Source organism: Melospiza melodia, chromosome 6 (assembly GCF_035770615.1).
Source record: "Melospiza melodia melodia isolate bMelMel2 chromosome 6, bMelMel2.pri, whole genome shotgun sequence".
Taxonomy (NCBI): Eukaryota; Metazoa; Chordata; class Aves; order Passeriformes; family Passerellidae; genus Melospiza; species Melospiza melodia.
Genome location: NC_086199.1, coordinates 2,117,748 through 2,141,436, shown reverse-complemented (window position 1 = coordinate 2,141,436; position 23,689 = coordinate 2,117,748). Strand labels below are relative to the sequence as shown.

Genomic DNA, 23,689 nt, shown 5'->3' with positions numbered 1-23,689 from the left:
GTATTTGTGATGATGCACCCCAAAAAGCTGTATTTGTGATTATTCACCCCCCAAAAAGCTGCATTTGTGATTATTCACCCCAAAAGAGCTCTTTGTGAGGATTCACCCCAAAAGAGCAGTATTTGTGATTATTCACCCCAAAAAAGCAGTATTTGTAATTATTCACCCCAAAAAGCTGTATTTGTGATTATTCACCCCCCAAAAAGCTGCATTTGTAATTATTCACCCCAAAAAGCTGCATTTGTAATTATTCACCCCAAAAAGCTGCATTTGTGAGGATCCACCCCAAAAAGCTGCATTTGTGAGGATCCACCCCAAAAAGCTGCATTTGTGATGATCCACCCCAAAAAGCTGCATTTGTGGTTATTCACCTCAAAAAAGCAGTATTTGTGATTATTCACCCCAAAAAAGCTGCATTTTTGCCCTGTTCTCAGCAGTGTGGGTGATTTTTTGCTGACCATTGCTGTTGAAGCAATAAAGAATTAAATTTGTGTGCCTTAACTTGCTGTTTAATGTACAGACATGCAAGATCAGAGCTGAATTATAAACACCAGGCTCCCAAAAAATGTTTGGGGGATTCAGTCATGAATCCCAAGGGAAGATAAATGGTCAAGTCTCTTGCACAGGCACAGGGATGTAAAAGAATAAAGATGGGGCAATACCATCTTTTATGGATGCATTTTGTCTTGATAGAGCCAAAATAATTAATATTTGGCAGAAAGCAGTGCCTGAGGGGTGCCCATTGCTCTCAGGGATGGAACAGCTTCAGGTATTTGTGTTTTATTTATGAGGGGATGGGAAACAACAGCAGCTGAAATTTTGAAGCATTTGGTCTGCAGTGAGTAAAGGGAGAGAATTTGATGTGTTCCTTGTAAATATTCACAGCCCTGACCCCAGCCAGTCCCCAGCATGAGCAGCTTCTGATAAAACCGTTTTGTTTTCTCTGGTGTGTGTGTGATTAAACTTAAAGCGCTGGTTGAGCTCTGATCCTTTGCTTCTTGGTTAATTATGAAGAGGTAGGAATAACTTCTGGGTTAACACAGAGCCTTCTAAACTCTGCCAGACAGTTCCTGCCCTGAGAATCTTGTTTTGAAATTTGGCTCACGGTATCAAACAGGACAGAGGGATTTCTGGAGGAGGAGGTGGAGAAAGAAGGAAGGAGATGGAGATGGGGAAGGAAGGAAGGAGATGGGGAAGGGGAAGGAAGGAAGGAAGGAAGGAAGGAAGGAAGGAAGGAAGGAAGGAAGGAAGGAAGGAAGGAAGGAAGGAAGGAAGGAAGGAAGGAAGGAAGGAAGGAAGGAAGGAAGGAAGGAAGGAAGGAAGGAGAAGGAGAAGGAGAAGGAGAAGGAGAAGGAGAAGGAGAAGGAGAAGGAGAAGGAGAAGGAGAAGGAGAAGGAGAAGGAGAAGGAGAAGGAGAAGGAGAAGGAGAAGGAGAAGGAGAAGGAGAAGGAGAAGGAGAAGGAGAAGGAGAAGGAGAAGGAGAAGGAGAAGGAGAAGGAGAAGGAGAAGGAGAAGGAGAAGGAGAAGGAGAAGGAGAAGGAGAAGGAGAAGGAGAAGGAGAAGGAGAAGGAGAAGGAGAAGGAGAAGATCTCCAGTTTTGGTTCCAGGATCCATCAGGCCTGCCCAGGGCACGTGAACATGGATTTTTCCTTTTTCTCATGCCGTGGGTGTTGAGGTTTGTGTAACTCTGCAGTGGGATGTCTGGAGCACAGCCTGACTGTGCTGGCTGCAGGAGGAGGAGGATGAGGATGTGCCTTTGCTCCATGACAGCATCCTGTGAGATTCCCCATCCCTGGAGCGTCCAGGGCCGGGTTTGTCAGGGCTTGGAGCAGCCTCGCAGGGAAGTCCCAGGTGATCCAGCCCAAACCATGCCTTGGATTTGAAATACCTTTCCCTGAGAGCTCTGCTGTGCTCCTGCAGGGGAGCTGAGGCAGTGTGGGAGCAGGGAGGCAGCCGGGCTGTGCCGAGCCTGCCCCTCCATTTCCTTGGCTCTCCCCAGCACATCCTCCTCTGTCTGCCTGGGGGAGGCTGGGGTGGAGAATGCACACAGCTGCTGCAGGGACACTCAGAACTTTCATCTTCTGTCATTATATGACAGAGGATTTTAGAATATTACCATATTCTAAAACCTTAAACTCAAAGTTTTCTACTATGTGATTTTTAAAATTAATTTTTATATCATTTTTATTCATTTATAATATTTTATTTTAAAATATTTTTATTTTGAAATTTAATTTATTTTATTATTTGATTGTTCTATTATTATTTTATTATGTTATATTATTTTATATAACATAATATAACATATATTTTATTATGTTATATTATGTTATATTATTTTATATTTTTTATATAATATTTTATAATATTTTATATATTATATATAACATATATATAATATGTTATATTATATATATATATTATTTTATATATTTACATATTATTTTTATATATTTCTATCTTATATTTATAAACAAACTTAATATATTTTATATATTTATTTAATATATTTATATATATGTATATTAATTATTACATTATTATATTACTTTATATATTGATACATTATTTATATACAATATATTCTTATTTATAAATTTGATATCTTATATATTTTATAGATTTATATATATTTATTGTATGTATAATTTTTAATATTTAATGTATTTATATATGTATATTATTATTACATTATATTACTTTATATATTTATCTATTATTTATATACAATATATTCTTATTTATAAATTTGATGTCTTATATATTATAAAATATATAAGATAACAAATTTATAAATATTTATATATTATTATATTTATATAATATAAATATTTATATAAAAGTTAATATATATAATTTTATATATTTAATGTATTTATTTGATATATTTTATATGTGTATATTATTACATTATTATATTACTTTATATATTTATATACAATATATTCTTACTTATAAATTTGATATCTTATGTATTTTATATATTTATATAAAAGTTAATATATATAATTTTATATATTTAATGTATTTATTTGATATATTTTATATGTGTATATTATTAATTATTACGTTTTTATATTACTTTATATATTTATATATTATTTATATACAAAATATTCTTATTTATACATTTGATATATCATATATTTTATATATTTATATACAATTTAATATATATAATTTAATATATTTAATATATTTATATATGTATATTATTAATTATTACATTATTATATTACTTTACATATTGATATATTATTTATATACAATATATTCTTATTTATAAATTTGATATCATATATTTTACATATTTATATACAATTTAATATATATAATTTAATATATTTATTTTGTATATATAATATATTTTTATATATTATATGATTATATATCTATATATTTATTATTTACTTGATTAATTTATTATGTCGTTTTATTCAAACTCCACACCCATAATCCCAGTTCTCTCCTCCCATTTTGGAACATTTTCCACAGTCTCAGGTCCGTGCAGTGTTCTGTTGGGGGTCAGTGCCTGTCAGCACAGAACTCTGAAATTCCCAGGAATTTTGGGAGAGGATTCCGTTCCCTGGGGATGGCAGCAGGGGCAGAGCCTGGCGTGCAGGGGTGGCCTTGGGGGCTCCCCACGTGTTGGAATTCTCACAACTTTGGGCCTGTAAACCAAAATTTAGAATTAAACACAAGGTTTGTTCTTAGAAAAACTTCCAAACCAAAGTACTAAAAGCAAGAATATAGATTTACAGTTTAAAACAGAAACATGTTAAATTAAGTTTAAAGTTTTAGAGTTTAAGATACAAAAAAATAAAAGTAGTTAGAAAGGCAAACAAGGGGTTTAGAATACAGTTCTATAAGTTTGTGTCATAACATGATTGACTAAGAAAACTCGCATAACAACATAAATCCATAAAATGAAATATTTAAAGATTAAATCAAAACATAAATATTCTTATTTACAGTGTTTTATTAATCAATAAATCCTTTTAAAATCTTATTACTAGGAATCTTATAAAGCCTTCTAAACCATACTATAAAGATGTAAACCAACCTCACCCTTCCTATGTAGAAAATAAACCATATCATCATAAACAACTCAGAAATCCCATCTTGAACTCGTTCAAAATTCCTTCCAAAATCCCCATACCCAGGGATGCAGCAAATGGGAATTTAAAACCCTACAGAAATACAATAAAGAAAATAAAATCTGTGTAGACAAGAGAAATGAGGCAAGATGGAAAATGTTTTCCAGCGTGTTAAAATTAAAAAATTCTTTAAAAATTCCACTTAAATCATTGGGCCAAATTTACCAGAATTTTCTAATTATTTAATAACACATTTTACTTGAGCAGCACAGTTTTGGTTCATCTTTCAATGCAAAGTGAGGAAGTCTCTGGCCAAGTGCTTGAAATCAGGTGACTGAAGTGAAACTGGGGCTCCATCACTGTGCATGAAACTGCAGAAAAATATTCTGATTTTCATGTGACATCTTGAAAGGGTCTTGCTTCCAGGTGACATCATTTGCATGAGTTAATTGGTTAAAAGTGACAAAAAAAAAATAATAAAAAATCAGAGCAGTTTTTTTCCTCTGTTCTGGCTAAAAATAAAGTGAGAGGATGCGATAACTTGCACGATTTTCAGTTATCATCTGCAATGAAATGGCAGCAGATTTCCTCTCTGCTTCATCAGCACAAGTGCAAAACATATTTTATCTGTAACCTTTCTCATGTACCAGCACATTCAGAACTTCCATTTTTCCTCACCAAAAACTACTGAAATGTCATTGCTGTTTATTGCAGCAGAATTCCAGCTTCTGATTTTTTCTCCTGCATTAGAAATATTGCTGATCACTATTTCATCCCTATTAAATGAAGACTGGAAATAAATTCTGGGGTTTATTTTAGTACAAACAGCTGTTCCAGTATCAGAAAGAAGCATCAAATCTCACCCATCTCCCACCCCAAGAAGGTGACAATTGATCCACTCCAGATGCAAACCAAAGCTCAATTGTAGCACAGAAAAGAATCTTCCAACTCCTATTTTTAGCTAATTTTCCTTTAACTTCTTCAATTACAAAACTTCTTTATTAATTCTGTTCTGGCCACTGGTTTATTTAACAATAAAGAGCAAAACACTGACCTATTTTCTTCATCAAGGCAAATTTATGGCTTGTTCGTTTAAATTCTATTTTTTAATTAAATTAAAATAATTATTTAATTATTTTAAATTTCATTTTAGTTTTGTAATTGTGAGTTCATCTCTGAAGAACAGAAATTTTAAGGAGGTGAATACTGAACAGCTTTGGTGGAGGTAGATTTTTCTACTTAAATTTACATTTCCCACCTTAATCTCTCTAGATTCTAACAGATAAGTTATGATAAAGAAAAGGAATTGATGTGGATTTTTACCTTTGGTTTGGAGGGTTTGAGATAACATTTGCAATCTCAAAATTCCATTTTTTCCCCTTTAAAATGCCAGTGGAGCCTCCTCAGTTTTGCCTTTCTGATGAGACACATCTCACTGTGTGCTAGGTCATATTTACAAAGCAGTAAAAAATAACTTTTTTTAGGGTAAAGAAGTAAATGATGGTCTGAAATTCTTGAGTTTTTAATTATAAAAAAAGCAACCCATCTTTTCCTTCAGAAATTTGTTTTCTCCCTGCCTGGAAAGCCAGATTTTAATTTTTTAGTAGGTTTTTTGGTTTGGTTTGGGTCTTTTTTGTTTGTTTAGGTTTTTTTCATTTTTTCTTTTTTTAGTTTTTTTTTGTCAGTAAAAGAAGACACATAAATATTTTCTTTCAAATATTTTGGTTGTCACATCTCTTAGTTCTTTCATCTCTAAGGAATAAATAAATTCCCCTGCAGCTGATGAAATGTATAATCTTTTAATGTTTCTTGGGTTTGTACTCCATAATACTGTGAGGGGTTTTTTGCTGTCATGGTCTATGCATTCAACGTAGAAATACAATAAAATTGTTCTACATTTATTCTCCCTATCTTCTGGTGAATAAATCCTTTTAAAATCCATCTTAGTTTGTAGTTTAATGTATTTCAAGTATATTTTCTTTTTTTTTTTTTCTCTTTTCTTTCCCTATTTTATTCCCTGGCCTGTAAAGCTGTTGGGCATCTGTTCATTTTTGAGTACATCAGCAGCTCTATGAGCATTCTTTGATTTTCATGATCTTATGTTCAAAAATGTTTATTATTCCCCAGGAAAGTGAGTTATTTCTAGTAGCTTTTCTAGCCACTGCAATGCACACAGTTGTAACTTGAAAATGTTCTTTTCTGGTTTGTTTTCTTCTCCAGCTGAGTCAAAATTGGGGCCTTTTAAAATTTTTTTTCCCCTCATGTGGTATTTGTTTGTATCTTTTGTGCTGCATTAGTTGCTAAATAATACTTTTGTGGTCAGGGTCTGTTTCTAGCTTTAGCTTTTCAGTTTTAGAAGGATGATGCCAAATATTTTGCAAAGCAGGATCTGCCAAGAAAATTTCATAGGAGAATAACCAACCTCTGCTGGGAAGCACAGAGTGACTTCTTTTGTTGTTTTTTTTTCCCCCTCTAAATAAATGTTAAGTTGTGCATTGATCTTTGCTTTATTATTGTTATCTTTATTATTGTTATCTTTATTGCCCCGGGTCCTTCAGTAATTATTACAGGGATGAGAATGAAATGTTTTTAGTGGCTACTGAACCCTACAAAACCTCTGTGCTTATACAAATCCTCAGCTGGTTTTCTGGGGAATAAAGGGAGTTGGCCTCACATCATTAATGAGCTGTTAATCCCTTGCTGCTTGAGTTAATTGGCCTTGGGTAAGAAAGTGTCAGAAGTCTCTCAGTGAAAGGTAGATTTCCCTACCACAGATAAACTATCTCAATTTCACCAAAATTAACTCCATTTAAGCCTTATTTGCACTACAGGGTCAGTGGTGGGTTTGGGATTCAGGTTTTGATGTGGAATTTATTGAAATCCTGGCACTTGTGCGTGTTCTGAGTTCTGTCCTTCAGCAGGAAGTGTGGAAATGTGGAAACAGGGAGTGCCAGCTGGGAATTTTTCATCCAGCCTCGTGCTGCTGCTTGTTCTGAGGGATGAGGGCTGGCAGTGCCCATCTGGAGAGCGCCCACAAAATCAATATTTGTCCTCCCACAGTCCCCAGCTCAGAGATCCAAATGATGGCTCTGTTGCAACTACAGAATAACAAACTAGTAAAATTAGCGTGGAAATCTTCATTTTGGGTTTATCCCAAAAAGCTGTGACTGCTGGTTTTAAGGGACCATTCTTTTTTAGTGTCTTGAGTCTATAAAGTCTCTGTGCCTTCCACTACAGAGGAGTCTGGTACTGCTCTCCACCTCCAAAAATCCAGCTGGAAGATTTCAGGGGGAACAATTTCCTCTGGATCTTTCTGCTTGCTAAAAGACAAACAGCCCTGAAAATCCAGAATGGTGTTCAGGTTTCTTTTTCCAGCAGCACAGAGCAGCCAGATGTGCCCCAGGTGTGAGCACAGCTGCAGGGAGGAGTGCAGAGTCCCCGTGGGCAGGGACAGCTCCACTCTGGCAGGAAAGGCTCAGAAATTTGGGGTTTTCAGCCTGGAGAAGAGAAGCTTTGGGGTGAATGAATTGTGACCTTTCAGGACCCGAAGGAGCCCAAAAAAAAAGGATGGAGAGACTTTGAGAGAGGGCCTGGAGTGTCAGGACACAGGGAATGGCTTCCCACAGCCAGAGGGCAGGGCTGGGTGGGATGCTGGGAGGGAATTGTTCCCTGGGAGGATGTGGAACAGCTCTGCCAGAGCAGCTGTGGCTGTCCCTGGATCCCTGGAAGTGTCCAAGGCCAGCCTGGAGTAACCTTGGGTGGTGGAAAATGTCCTTGCAGGGATGGAACTGAGCAATCCTTAATGTCCCTTCCAACTCAAACCATGCTGGGATTTTGTGATTCTATGGCATTGGTTCTGTCTGGCACAAATCAGCCTTAACATTTGCCAGAGTTGTCCATTTTTGGGGGGTTTTTTAAGCTTTCCTTCTTGGTTCCAATTACATTTTTAATCCACGCCCAGACCTTCGGAGGTGGAAGGATATGTTCAGTATCTGTTACAGAAAATCTCTCAGCACCAAGCAGGAGGGATTTACCCAGTCTCACACCCTCCTTAGGTTTTCTTGGCATGGGGCTGTGGGGAATTGTGGCTTGATTTTGCTTATTTTGTTTTATATAAAAGAGGGGTTAAAGCCCCAAACCAAGAGCTGCAGCTGTGGGGGTGGAATGTGAGGGTTGAATCCATTCCTGGGAGCGTTCTGAGGGTGCTTTGGGGTGTGCTGGTCTTGGGAGAGGAACCAGCACACTGCACTCATCCAAAACTGGGAAACAGCGGTGGGAGCTGCTGTTTTGGGCTGGAGCCAGGGCAGGGTGATTGTTCCCCCTGACACCAAGGTTTGGATCTGCTCTGAGCAGTTCTGCCTTGCTCTGGCCTCTCTGCTTGGGTTAACACGCAGATTTTCAAGGATTATTTATTTTTTAGAGCTTTCAGAGTGTTTGGTTTCTTTTACAAAAGTTCTTTCTGAATGTACAGCGCTGTGATGTCCTCTAGTGAAGGAAGGCAACTTCAAGCTCACACAGTGCAGATAAACTCTTGTTGCTGTTAATTTGGGTTTGGGAGAGTTAATCTTAACCTGCAGATTTTTCAAGATTTTTATTTTTAGAGCTTTCAGAGAGTTTGGATTATTTTACAAAAGTTCCTTCCCAATGTACAGCACTGCAGAAAATTGCTGTGTCCTCCAGTGAAGGAAGGCAACTTCAGCTCACAAAGTGCAGATTAACTCTTGGTGCTGTTAATTTGGGCTTTCTGAGTCATTTTCTGGCTTCAGCTGACATTTTAAGAATCTTCAATTCTGCATTTGAGGTGTTAAACTGAGCTGCTAAAGAGATTGTGTTTGAGAAGAGCAAACATCTCCTTTCCAGTCATTAAGAGTATGTGGCTGATACTTGTTTTTTCCAGCTTTAGTTACAAAGCATTTTTTAAATCTGCCAGATTTATGTAAGTCACAAGTGTAAGCAGAATTGTATAATTAATTGTAATAAACACTAGGAACATTTATTTAAACTTCTGCATTAGGATATAATTAAAATTCCGTTAGAGTCCAGCAGATCACCATCCACCAAGAATTCCATTTTCATGGTTTTAGGGCAGCCCATAAAATGAGAGACATTTCTTTGGGTCACTTCATCTCCTGGCACTGCTGGATGTGAATTCAGAGATGCAGAAAGGTGAATTCAAGGCTCTGTTTGAGGATTGCTGTGAGATATGAAAAGGAAAACAGAGCATAATGGGAATTTCCTACCCACACAGAGCAGGTTAGGAATTAGAAAGTGTCAGAGGTCAGGAACTGGAAAGCAGAGGAAGCTTGAGCTTCATTCCCAGGGCATGAGGTCAGGTACAGTTAATTGTAATTGTAAGCAGAATTGTACAGTTAATTGTAATAAACACTAGGAACATTTATTTAAACTTTGCATTGGGACATAATTAAAATTCTGTTAGAGTCCAGCAGATCACCATCCACCAAAATTCCATTTTCATGGTTTTAGGGCAGCCCATAAAATGAGAGACATTTCTGTGGGTCACTTCAGCTGGGTGAGAGCTCTTGACATGGTAGTTGTGAATTCAGAGATACAGGAAGGCGAATTTGTCTGTTTGGTGATGCTGTGAGATATGAAATATGAAAAGGAAACCACAGCAAAATGGGAATTTCCAAACCCCACAGAGCAGGTTAGGAATTAGAAAGTGTCAGAGGTCAGGGACTGGGAAGGAGAGGAGCTTGAGTTTCACTCCCAGGGCACGAGGTCAGGTGCAGTTAATTGTAATAAATACTAGGAACATTTATTTAAACTTTACATTGGAACATAATTAATATTCTGTTAAGAGTCCAGCAGATCACCATCCACCGAGAATTCCCTGTTTTTTAGGGCAGCCCATAAAATGAGAGACATTTCTTTGGGTCACTTCAGCTCTTGGCAGTGCTGGATGTGAATTCAGAGATGCAGAAAGGTGAATCTAAGTCTGTTTGCTGATGCTGTGAGATACGAAAATGAAAACAGAGCATAATGGGAATTTCCTACCCACACAGAGCAGGTTAGGAATTGGAAAGTGTCAGAGGTCAGGAGCTGGGAAGGAGAAGGTTGAGTTTCACTGCCAGGGCATGAGGTCAGGCACTCTTGAGGGGATGTTCAGTGGCTGGGACAAGCAGGCAGCACTTGAGGCAGCAGAGCCTCGTGGTCAGGGGTGAGTGAAGCTTGGCAAGGGGTGAATAAGCTGGGCAGGGAGGGAAGGAGGCCGGGCTGCCACAGGAGCTCAGTCAGGATTCAATTAATGCAGGCACGCTCCAGCAAACAGCTCCTCTCTGAATGGGGCCCTTGATCCCAGGCTGGAGATGGGACAGTGGCCGTGGGGAGAGGAGAGCGTTTCACCATGGACATTGAAAATACCAATTTGGAGCCTGCCAGAGGGATGTTGCTGCATGAATCTTCTCTTTCTCTGTGCTTAGGAACAGGACACCGAGCAGATCCCAATGTCCAAGATTCCCCCATTTTTGAGCACTTCCCGTGGCTCAGCACTGTGGACCCCCTGGGCTGGAGCTGTTGGGCTTGCACTGTTGCAAACAAATAAAACACAAGTGCAGAGTGAATATCTGCTTGTGAAACCAGTTCTGTGTGTTATTTCTGGTCACTGGCTGCAGAGTGCCCTCCCCAGCTGTGTTTCCTCAGGTGTGGTGGTTGGGTGTGCGGTGGGAAGCGTCGCGCACTGGGATTGCCACGGGCCCCACCTCGGGTCCCGCTGTCCCACAGCAGCTGCTGGGGAGGAAAGTCAAGTGTCAGTGGGGAAACCCACTTGTTTTTGTGTGTGTGATCCTTGTTTTTGTGTGTGTGATCCTCTCCCAGCTCCCCAAAACACTCCTGCTAACCGTGCTGTCGCAGTGGGGTGGGATGTGCTCGATCACTACAGCCATGCAATAGGATATCCACAAAAAAAAAAAAAAGAGTACTTGTGTTTGTACTTTTTGTTTTGTTTTATTTTTATTTTGAACACAGATTCCACGTGATGTTCTGCAGTGTTAGTATTCAGCTGCTAAAATATTCTGGAAGAGTTGTGCTCAGTGGGATGCTGTCACTCATCCCCTGTCAGGATGGGGGACAGCTGAAGAGGTGACCAAAAGGCTGCTGCCAAACTCTCCTTTCTCAGTAAATAAACTCTGTAAATGGCATTGAGCAAATGAAAATTTGGCTGTGGTTCACCTCATTCTTGTTCTGATCCCATTCTTGTGTGGCTCATGTTGGAGCTTTGCAATCCTTCTGCCAAAATCCTGTAGTTTTAATTTTCATCCTATAGGGAACATGATCTTCAGCTTTGAGTCTCATGAAATAAAATTAGGATCAATACTAACAAAGGGCAAAAGCCCTGTCTTCCTCTTGGAGAAAGTCTTCCAGCAAATATCTTGGGAATTTGGGATGTGCTTCTGTCCTGGAACTGGACCACGTTGCTGATGGAGATGTGGACACCAGCACTGAGTCTTTCAGCCTTTAGTGTCAAATAAATTCTTAGGAGATTTTCTTCTATATTGAAGGGATCAAGGCCAAAAGAATTAAAGACAATAAGACATCTAACAAATCTTGTCTTCCTTAAAAGTGAAATATATCACCAAGGTTCATTTTATATATGTCATCTTTATGGGATAAATGCATAGAAATGATTATTTCCTTTGTCAGTAATGGCTCATGAGATACTGAACAGGTCTGCATTGCCTGGCATGGAGTAACAGCTTCCCTGGCCTCTGGCTAATTTCAAAAATTTCAGCTGATTTTAAATTGAAATTGAAATACAGAGGAAATTTCAAAGGATGAGGGGGAGGCAGATATTAAGGAAATGTCAATAACATGAGTTGAAGAACTGTAATTTCTTAGTCTGTAGTTCCCCCTCTGCAGTGCAGAATTATATCAATAAGACAGACTGATAGATCATTAATTAATTTTTCCCATTAGGGACTTACATTTTTGTCAGATATCATTTCTAGTCAGATTTCAGGTTTGAATCACAAGCCAGTGACGTTGGCTTTGGTGCCTTCCTGTCTGTGGCTTCCTTGGTGACTGCACAGTTCTTTAAAAACAAAAAATAAAATGATGCAAACTGCAGTGAGTCGTGGGAAATGAAGATTTCTTTGACTAACACATCCCAGAGTGATCTGAGGAATCCTGATCTGACACTTTTCACATCTAGGTGTGTACAGGGAGAACCAGTTTTTAGGCCTGGCCTTGTTGCATTTGTAATGAGAGCAGTAATTCATTATTGATGGGGTGACAGGTGGCACAGGGAAGGTGGAGCTGCTGCCAGCCAAGAGCAGGGAACAAAAGCCTCTGGTGACATCTGGGTGACGTCCCTTGGGGAGCATTTGGGGTGATTTGCTGTGTGCTCACAGTGTCTAGACTGGAGAGCTGAAACCATTCCTTGTCTGGGAGCACCCACACAGGGATTTTAAGGATCAGGGAATATTTGGGATGTTGCCTTTGGCTCTGGCATGGACAGGAGTTAATGATCACGTGTGGTCTCGGTGTCATCAGCTCAAGAATGTGTCTGGTGGAAGAGGAAAGCTGTGGGACCAGAAAACACAGACAACTCGATAGCTTTGGGTCATAAATATCAACCCAGTGGGGACTTCTGTGTTCCAGCAGGCAGAGTCTGATGGTTGCAACCCAGAATAGTCCAAGCTTTAGATTAAATATGAGCTCAGTGGTGCTGTTGGAAAGCAGCAGGACAGGATTTAGTGGAGCTGTGTCGTGTGAGAGAGCTGGGAGCCAGGAGCTGCAGTGTTCCTCTGCCTGAACCTTCAGATCCCAGCCAAGCAGACTTTGGCAGGCTCCATCCATTCCTGCAGGCTTCAGCACGACAGTGGCAGTCACTGCTGGTGTGGAAAAAGAATATTTGTGAGGAATGTGATCCTTTTGGTGCTCCAGAGGTGAAGCTGATCTCTGGAAATGGTGCAGGCAACTTCACCTGAACATCTGAGCTGCTCCTGGACAAAAGGCACAGTGTGTGTCCCTGCTGGGAACATCCCTGCTTCACATTGGTCTAACAGGACCTGAGCAATCCTTTATCCTTTATCCTTTATCCTAACCCTTTATCCCACTGGCATCCACCTGCTCCTTCTGCATTTTGAAGGACACCGAAGATTTTGCTGTGGTCTAAAGCAAAAAACACCTCGGTGGGAAGGTGCTTTCAGAAGTGGTGAATGTTTCCTTTGTGGTTTGCAGATGACTCTGAGTGATTTGGTCTGCAGATGTTTGGGTCCTTTGTAGAATTGTTCAGATTCTCTCTGAGATCAGCTTGAGTCATATTTGTGTCCTTGGCCTGAATTTGAAACCCATCTCGTGTCTTAGCACTGCAGGACTTAGAAGGGCCAATCATTGGGTTTGGTTTGGTTTGGTTTGGTTTGGTTTGGTTTGGTTTGGTTTGGTTTGGTTTGGTTTGGTTTGGTTTAGCTTGGTTTGCTTGGTTGGGTTTTTTTCCTGACTGGAAAGCCTTTCCCTATTTTGAAGCTTGAGTAAGTATTGATAAAACTCAGGGGTTAATCCTTCAGGCTCTTGATTTTCCTGTTTTTAAGACTTCTTGTCCATGCACAGGAGAAGTGTTCTGTAATGACTCCCTTCCCAGGGTCAAATTTCCTTTACATCCTCATCTTAAGTCCAAACTGATTTAACTTAACCCAGTTTTCCCTCCATTTTCCATAACCCACCTCTTCACCAGATTTCAGCTGTTCAGAAGACCCTACATGTTTGTTAGGGTAAAAATGAAACAACTGGGGTTAAACTCCTGTAACTCTTGGATGTTCAGCCTAATTAAATCGGGTTGTGTGTCCTGAATAATAGTTTAGCCTGAGTGATTTAGTTACTAGAAAGTGTTCACAAAATCCCCTCTTAAAACTTTCTGTATCTGAGGTTCCTGTGACACCTTCCAGCCCTGAATTCTCAGCTGAAATTTGGAGCACATCCAGAGAGGACAGTTCTGTAAAGGCTTAATTGGAGCTGCTGCTGCTTCTGAGGAGGAGGAGGAGGGAGCAAGGAAGGAGTGTGCAGAGTGCAGTTGTGGCAGGGAGCTGTGACTCATCCCTGGTGCCTCTGCAGTGCCTCTCCTGCCCCTCTCAGTTCCACTTTTGGGGCACACCATGGGATGGGTGAGCCCCTGCTGCATCCTTGAGTGCCAGGAACTTCCCTTAAAATGGTCTTTGAGAGGGGTGAGCTCTCATTTCCAGGCTCAGGTTGGACATGAGGAGGAATTCCTTCCTCCAGAGGATGCTCAGGGGTTGGAAGGGGCTGTCCAGGTCCAAGGAGGTTTGGAGTGTCCATCCCTGGGGACAAGGTGGTGACAGTCACAGATGGGATGACCTCGGAGAGCTTTTCCAGCCTCAGTGATTCTGTGATTTGATGTTCTAAAGTCTGCAAAAGAACTGTCAGGAACACTTCGCAATTCCAGCCAGGCTGGTGCTGAGCTAATTCCAAACCCAAATTATCCTCACCCACGTTGGTCTCAGCTTTGCATTGTATTTGTATCAGACAACATCTTATTTTTGCACAATCTGTATGACTGTGAGGTGCCTTGATTTCTGATTAAATATATCTTAACTATAGCTAAATATCAAAATATCCATCTTAACTATATCTAAATACATCTTAACTCTCTTGTTTCAGGCTAGAAATCTTCACACAGGAGAACTGGCTGCTGTAAAAATAATCAAGTTAGAGCCTGGTAAGTTTTACATTCTTTCCTGTATTTTTGAATCACATTTTCATTTTTTCCATGTGTTTATTTTCACCCACTGTGAAGTTCTAGACAAAAGAAGTGTTTGGGGCTGTTGTTTTTTTGTAGTTCCAGTGGTTTGACGACAGGAAGCCCTGCAGGATGTACCACTGCTCTTGGCTGTGTCATGCTCACTATTTCCTTGTTTGTTCTTATCTGCCTGATCAATTGCTGCATGAGGAGATGTTGCAATTACAGCGTGTTGTTGGTACAAAGAGGAGATGAGGGACAGATGGTGGATTGTGAGCTCTGAGGCAGCGAGGAGCTGTGGGAGTTGCAGGGGGAAGGGATCAGGCAGGGATCCCAACTCCCACCAAAGGTGCACTGGGAAAAGCAGAGCCCTGGTTGGGATGTGTCATCTTTGCTTTCTGTGCTGAGGGAGGGGATGGCTCCTACTGCCCTTGGAGTTTCTGCCTCTCCTCCTGAAAGCAGGAGGCCCAAGGGATCTCCTTTGCTGCCCAGGAGATTTCCTGAGCTGGAGTTTAACCTGAGTCCTGCACGGAGAGCTGAAATCTGGAATTGTGTCCTGAGTGGAAATGAGAGAATCACAAAATCCCAGCATGATTTGAGTTGGAAGAGAACTTAAAGACCATGTGGGGCTGAAGGGCCGAGGGGAGGGTTCATTTTAATTCTGGTTGGTTCTGTGCAGAAAAAGAAATGGGTTTGAAGGCAGAAGGTAGGAACAGCAGGGGATGCTCAGGGGAGAAGTGAAAATCTCTGCCTTTGGGTGCCTGGGATGCTCAGCCCCCTTGGCTGAGCGGGCTGGGTTTATTAATTGGGCTGCAGTGCCAGGGTTAATGAGGCACTGGGGACACAGGGGCATCCCTCACACCCTGTGTGAGCTGCTGTGGCCAGTTTGGGGCAGTGGGGCTGTGGTAGGGCAGAGTGATGCTTCAGTGACAGAAAAAGGACAGTAATAATGCACTGCCACCTTGGTGAGCAGCCTCCTCCAGCCCTGTGTCACTGCAGCCAGTCCAAATGAAGTGGATCTGGTTTTATTCTGAATTTGAGGAACTGTTTTGGAAGCTGAGTGAAGCAGGGCCAAATCCTCTGTTGATAGAGCTGAGGGAGGAGCAGGATTCTGCCTTTCCTTGATGCTGCTTAACCATTGCAGTGGTAAATGCAAGAATCTGGCCCCAATTTTAATTAGCACTGATGACCATTTCTGGTGTTTAATTATATTGGTCTGATCACCACAGGGAAGCCATTTTGTCTGGTTTGTTTTGGTTTGGTTTTTTAATCCATCTTCTTTTAAACGTTGCCAGCCTGATCTCCATCCACCTCATGTACACCCACAGCCTCCTGGCAGGGATCTTGTTGGGTGTTTGGTTTTTGAGGAGGATTCACGGCATTTATTTACTTACTTACTCCTTTTTCCATTCTCATGTTTGAAATATGCCAGATTTTAAAAGAAATTAATAATTGGCTGCTACACACTTCAATTTTCTGACTAATTTTAAGGGTTTTGAGTAATTTTTGAAGACTGTAAATTACAGGGCATTTATCAACTCCTGGACCAGGTCAGGAGCTGTTGGAATTCCCTGTGGTGGTTTCCTGGGAAGGGCAGCCCCTCCAAACAGCAGCACAAGTTCCTTTCACACAGTAGGACACAGCTGGAATAAAATTAATAATAAATTTCCTAAATTAGAGAGTGGAGAAATAGGCTTGGGAGTTACATACAGCATCTTCTGGAGAGGAGGAGGAGAAGGCTCATCAATGGAAATTAATTAGCTGATGGAAAAATAAGAGCTCCAAACTCAACACTTGATTAATCCACAAGAGGGGAATTGGGAGCAAAGACAAAAGGCTCTGAAGCAGAGAGTGCTCCAGGGGAGGTGAGGAGTGTGCTGAGTGAAGGCTGAAGGAACTGCACTCAGTAAAATGGCAGGATTTTAGGAGATTCAGATTGAGGAGAATGGCAGGGGTGAGTCCTGGTTTGTTCCTGTTCCTCCCTCATCTCCTGCAGGTACTGGGTGAGTACCCAGAGAGAGCTGGAAGCAGATCCCAGCATGGATCTGTATTTTATTTCATCACTCTTACCTTTGTCTCTTCTCCAGACAAAGAAAACAATCCCAGCTTGGAAGGTTGCTGTCACTAATTTATTTAAATTTGGGGCAGTTCTCTAGGTCTGCTCCCACACTCGCTTGGAGTCAAAATAGTGTTTTTCCCTTTTTTTTTTTTTAATTTTTTTGGCACAGGCTTTGGAGAGCATTAGGCAAAAGTATTATGGCACGCTAATGACATTTCCCAGCGTTCCCTGAGCACAAATGCTTCAAATAATTTGGGAGCCAATTCTATTCCAGAAACTAATCCAACTGTACTCAGCAGCACAGCAGCCAAAGCTGTCTGAAACACTAAAGCCTCTTCCTTCTATGGGTTTAGCAGATGAATCTAGAGGGGACTCAATACAAAGAGGGAACTATTTGCCAGTGGAGTTTGCAGCCACAGAACTTTCTCCCTGGGAGAATATCATAAAAAGTATTTTTAAATATGCTAATGTCTGTTTTAAGTGCTGCTGTCATGATAACTGATGCCCTCTGTCGTGTTCAGAACCTTCTGCGAGGTTACAGAAGAATCTCACTGCTGGGTTTTTGGGGTTTTTTGGTGCAATGATTGCATTTTCCATTTGAGATCCCAGAAACGGCAGTTCCCTGTTTCAGGCTGGATCCTGAGCTGGACAGGGAGCAGGGTCAGGGTCACAGGGGGGTCTGGCCCCTCTGCACAGCAGAGCTGCCCTGGCAGCCCAGGGCTGTGGGGACTGAGGCAAGGCAGCCTCATTTCCTATGCAGTGAATTCCCCAAATGAACTGTAGAGAAGAACCAGCCTGAGGCTGATTTAAACTGAGCCTGAGGCTGCTTTAAACTGAGCCTGCTGGGCTTGAACTGTTGTTGGCAGCACCTGGGGTTGAGGAAATATGAAAATAACTCCTCATTAGCACACACACAACTTCCATGCCTTGTGCTGTGCAGCCTGGTTGGGTTTGGGATCGTGTCTGGGGCCAAATTCCTGAGGTTCCAGGAGTTCCAGAGCCATTAAAGGCTGGACATGGCCTGTGTGTGCCATCCCAGGTCCCACATGGTGCTGCCACAGCCTCAACCCAACACAGAACAAAGCAAAGGCAGCCTGGACTTGGAATCCAGAGTGCCCAGAATTTTAATGACATCCAACTTGTTGAAATGGGGTCAGATTTTACTTTGTGTCCTTATATTGAATTTATAATTCACTGTTCTTCTTAAGAAATGTGTGGATCCGGAGGAGGATCCAGGTACTGCAAGTTTTCACTTAAAGCAGAGTGTTTGGGATGGGGAAAGTCAACAGAAGGGGTTGTGGTGGGAGAAGGGAGTGCTACCAGTAGGGGAGAAGCTGCAAAGTCCATTTGAGTTGGAAAGGAGTGCAGAGTGTGACACTTGGGGTAAATTAGGAGAACACATCATTTGGCAAAATACATCAGGAAAAACAGCGACAGAGAAGAGGGAGAGTGAAGATCAAAGACTGAGCTGTACAAGAGTGGGTAGGTGAGGCAAGGAGAGAGGAGAAGAAACTGCTAAGAGAGAGGAATCCCAGAATCCCTGAATGGTTTGGGTTGGAAGGAACCTTAAAGATCATCCCAATCCACCCCTGCCATGGCAGGGACACCTCCCACCATCCCAGCCCTGTCCAACCTGGCCCTGGACACTCCAGGGGACAGCCACAGCTTCTCTGGGCAATACCAATGATATCTTTTTAATTACCAATTCTGTATTTTTAATTACCAGTTCTATGTTTTTAATTACCAATTATATGCTGAGAGGCTGCTCATAACCAGGACCCAGGCAGGGCAGAAGAGAAAATCCACAGGGAAATTGTTTTGGTGTTGGACCACTCACTCCAACACACCAGAGTGTTGTCTGGTGTGCCCCTTGCTGTGGAGCTCGTGGCAGCACATCACCATCAGAAATATTTAGAATCAGCAGAGAGATAATGAGGAGCATCAGTGGCTAGCAGCTGGCAGCTCCATGCCCAGCAGGAAAATCTGCTGCTGGAAACATCACTGTTTCCAAATAGCTGCTCCTGCTTGGAATCAAGTTTCTTGAGTTTCAAGTTTGGGGAATTGAAATTCTTTCTGCCAGACTGCAGGTTTCCATGAGTCCTGTGAAAAGCAGTCTGGATAAAACAGCATATAAGAAATTTCTATAGAAGATACGGATAAAACAGGATGAAAGATCTGCATTTTGGGAAAGCCACCCCTTTCCTCAGCACAGCCTGAACCTTCCCGAGCTACAGGAGAGTGGTTTGGAGTGAGTGCCTGGGATCTGTTGGAGCACAGGGGTGTTGGGGAGTCAGCACAGAGCTCACCTGTGTGGGGAGAGCTGGGCGTGCTCCCCTGGAGAGGAGAGGGCTCCAGGGAGAGCTCAGAGCCCCTAAAGGGGCTCCAGGAGAGCTGCAGAGGAGCTGTGGATGTTGCTGGGCTGTGGAGTTTGTGGAATGGGGCAGATTGCTGTCATTCCCATAGATTCCTCTCCTTGTTTGGGAACTCAGGTTGTTGAAATAAGAAATGTTTGAGGAGTGGTCCCAGCAGAGACTGCAGTGGTGTGACCCTGGTCTTCATCCTTCAGTGTCCCTTACAAGTGTTCCTCCAATCCTGTTGTTAAATATAGTCTAATTTTTAAATTACAAATGGTAATTATAGTGTTGAAAATCCCAAATCTTCATTATAGTATTAAAAATCCCAGGTCAGACTGCCTGGAGAGGTTTGGGAGCGCCATCTCCATGTCCATCAGGAGAGGTCCATGATGTCCATGTCCATGGTGGGGACTGGAGGGATTGGGCAGGAGTGCTGCACCTTGAAGGGCTGGTCTCTTCAAACGTGCCTCTGTCCCACCCTCTGGTGACACTGGGCTGTCTCTGAGGGCCATCACTTCCCTCCTCCCTCCTCCCCATGGTGCAAATGTGAAGTGATGAAGAATAAACCAATTTAAAACAAACCCCAGGAGTTTCTCCCCCAAGAAGTCACCTTTAGAACACCAAAAGGATTCACAGCTCTTCCCAGGGGTGGTTGTGACAAGTGGCCTGGGGTCTTCCTGCAGGATGGGACCACTCAGAGCAGTGGAGCGGGTGAAAATAGGTGCAGGAATAGACTTGGCTAAAAGCCGTGAGGATGAGGAATGCCCAGAGAGCAGCAGTGCTGGGTGTGGAGCCAGCAGGGCCTTCCTGTGCTGCAGCACCCAGGGAACAGCTGCTCTGCATCCAGGAAACCTGGCAGGGTCTCTCTACATTCCAGCTGTGCACAGAATCATGGAATCATGGAATGGTTTGGGTTTGAAGGGACCTAAAGCTCACCCTGTGCCAGCCCTGCCATGGCAGGGACACCTCCCACTGTCCCAGGGTGCCCCAGTGCCCAGCCTGGCCTTGGGCACTGCCAGGGATCCAGGGGCAGCCACAGCTGCTCTGGCAATCCCAGCCCAGCCAGGAATTCCCAGTTCCCAATCTCCCACCCATCCCTGCCCTCTGGCACTGGGAGCCATTCCCTGGCTCCTGTCCCTCCATCCCTTGTCCCCAGTCCCCCTGCAGCTCTCCTGGAGCCCCTTCAGGCCCTGCCAGGGGCTCTGAGCTCTCCCTGGAGCCTTCTCCTCTCCAGGGGAGCACCCCCAGCTCTCCCATCTCTCACACAGGTGAGCTCTGCAAGTAGAATAATTCACAGCTGTTGATGTGCCACCAGTTTCCTCCATGATCTCCCATTTAAATTCAGATTTATCATGAATTTATCAGCCCTAACCTTGATCAGCTTCTGGATGGGCTCAGATCCCGCCCCATGGCAGGGGCTGGGTCCCTGGCAGCTGGGGACAAACAGCCTCGTGTGCTGTCCAGGGAGAAAATTCCACTGTGGGGCTCTCTGCTAAAACCCCTCAGCAGAGGAGGCTGCAGTGACTCAGCCCCGCGCAGGCTCTGCAGCGTTCCCCTGATGGATGTTCCCACCCAGAGAGCCACATCCAGACTGCCCCAGATCCAAACTGCCCCAGATCCAAACTGCCCCAGATCCAAACTGCCCCACATCCCAAACTGCCCCACATCCCAAACTGCCCCACAGCCAGACTGCCCCACATCCCAAACTGCCCCAGATCCAAACTGCCCCACATCCAAAACTGCCCCACATCCCAAACTGCCCCACATCCCAAACTGCCCCAGATCCAAACTGCCCCAGATCCAAACTGCCCCAGATCCAAACTGCCCCACATCCAAACTGCCCCAGATCCAAACTGCCCCACATCCAAACTGCCCCACATCCAAACTGCCCCACATCCCAAGCTGCCCCACATCCCAAACTGCCCCAGATCCAAACTGCCCCAGATCCAAACTGCCCCACATCCCAAACTGCCCCACATCCAAACTGCCCCACATCCAAAACTGCCCCACATCCCAAAACTGCCCCACATCCCAAACCTGCCACGCATCCCAAACTGCCCCACATCCCAAAGTGCCCCACATCCAAACTGCCCCACATCCAAACTGCCCCACATCCCAAACTGCCCCACATCCAAACTGCTCAGATCCCAAACTGCCCCACATCCCAAACTGCCCCACATCCAAACTGCCCCACATCCCAAAATTGCCAACACATGAGTAGGCAAACCCCAGTCTTCCCAATTCCCTGTTGTTCACCATCAAATCTCTGACTGCTAAACCAGATTATTTTGTATGGGTGTTCTGTCACCCTTGGTCTAATTCTTTTTATCTTGCTGTCTCCCTCTCAGTGAAGTATTTTCTACAAATGGTGTCTGGTTTTTTTCCTGCTATCCAAGGATATTTAGTTTTTGCCCTATTCCAGTGCCTCCTGCCAAGATTAATACTGCAGCTGCCTGGAAACTCTGAATTGGTTTGTTTTGTATTCATTCTTGTCATCTCTGAGCAGCTATACATCTTCTCCCCTATCTCTGTGTCTCATCTTGCAGAAAAAATTCCTCCATATTTTAGCCAAACTTTTCTCATGGATAACTTCTCTTCTTTCCATCTGTTTGCTACTTCTCTATCAGCTCCCTGTCTTCTTTCTTCTTTCTCTTCCAAATCCTTTATTTCCCCCCTTTCTCTATAAGTAACCCCCATTTCTTGGATGAATTCTTCATTTATAAATAGCAAATCACAAGATCATCTTTGCTGTCTCCCTCTACTACAGGCAGCATCATTCCAAGTCATTCCTGGTGGGTTTGTTGAGTGTTTTCTTCTTTTCATTTTTTTTCATTTGATGGAAATTTCAACCAAAAAATGCTGGAAATTTTACACAAAAGTAAACATCCCTGATATTTCTCCAGTTAGGAAAACCTTTACATCTGCCCAGGCAATGCAGATGAAGGCAATTTAATCCCCTTGCAAATTATCTATTATAAAACTGGACACAGATTATCCCTTCTCCCCACTTCCCTGCCATCTTTTATGTGCATGAAGGTTGTTATCTTCTCACTCTGAGTCCTTTTCTAGCCCAAAATCTGCATTTCTTTAATTTCCCCCATTAGTCACAGTTCCTAGAACTGCCCTGGCGCTGGGCAGCGATCCCTGCACAGCTCCAGCTGCTGCCTGGGAGGTTTTCCTGTTCTGGGGGTGTTCCCAACAGGCTTTTCACATGGGGCAGCGTGGAGCCTTTGCTTCTTTGTGCCAGAATTGGGGTTAAATGCACAAGACAGTATTTCTTGTTGGATTCAGATGTTTATTAGTTCTTATTTATGTTTGTCTTGGTTTGAAAAGCCAGGTTTGAAAAGCAGGAGCCTTCCTTGCAATGGAAAATGCAAACCTCCTCTCTCTGAATTATTATGATTTTTAAATTAAGGGGCTCTCAGGCAAAGATAAGGGAATAGGAATAACAGTTCTTTAGTAGGAAAATTTAAAATACATATGCAATAGTACAAAAAAAAAAACAAAAAAAAAAACAGAAAACAAACCCCATCCAGAGCCAGAACAGGCCCTGACACCCTATGGGTCAGCAGTTCCATTCCATGGTGGCTCAGCCCTCCTGCAGAATAGGAATAACAGTTTTTTATTGGGAAAATTTAAAATACAAATGAAATAGTATAAAAACAGAAAACAAACCCCATCCAGAGCCAGACCATGCCCTGCCCCCTGTGTGTCAGGGGGTGTCCCAGCCCCATGCCATGGGGGCCCAGCCCTCCTGCAGTGCCAGCTGTGGCTCTGCTGCAGCAGGGATCCTGCACAAGGGGGGAGTTTTCCTCTGCAGCTCCAGGGCTGCTGCAGATGGGCCTGGGCTCCCTCTGGCCATGCAGGGCAGCAGAAAGCTGCTCCTCTGGCAGTGCAGGGGGCAAAGGCTGCTGTGCTGTGCCAGGCTCAGATTGTACCCAGGCAGGAATGCTTGGCTCCTCCCCTGGGCGGAGCATCTCCCCATGGGATGCTGGGATTGGATCAGCCCTGCAGGGACACTCAGTGGCCATGGACAGCAGAGATCTGCTGCAGGGAGGGTTGGCTGGGGGAGAGAGAAAGAAACAACTGCCCCAGGAACAGCAGAGAGCTGCCCCAGCTCTGACAGGTGGGGATAGAACACACACATATCCTACCAACCAGGGCAATGTCACAGTCTCATAAACCCCGAGTTCTGCAGCACTTCACTCTAAAAAACTAAAAATGGAGCCTCAGCTCTCTCTCCAAGGCCTTTTAAGGATAAACTGTCCAATTAAGAAATTACATTTAAATTATTTTCACTTTTATCCAATAACCAACCACCCATGGCTGCAATGGGGACTTTTTATCCAATTACACAAAACCACCCAAACCCATGGAGAAGAAGGTGAAGAAGAAGGAGCAGCCTCACCCTAAAACCTCCATCTTGCTTTCTATATATTCTAAATCCTTAAACTCTGTTTCCCACCCT

General features: G+C 42.9%; 1 protein-coding gene across 1 annotated transcript in view; it reads left to right on the top strand.

Moving 5' to 3' along the window:
* MAP4K5 (mitogen-activated protein kinase kinase kinase kinase 5) overlaps positions 1-23,689 on the top strand; it is a 65,668-nt gene that overhangs the window by 8,062 nt on the left and 33,917 nt on the right. The window contains exon 2 of the mRNA XM_063159604.1: positions 14,730-14,787. Within this exon, the coding sequence (XP_063015674.1) occupies positions 14,730-14,787 (58 nt within the window). The remainder of the gene's footprint in view (positions 1-14,729; positions 14,788-23,689) is intronic.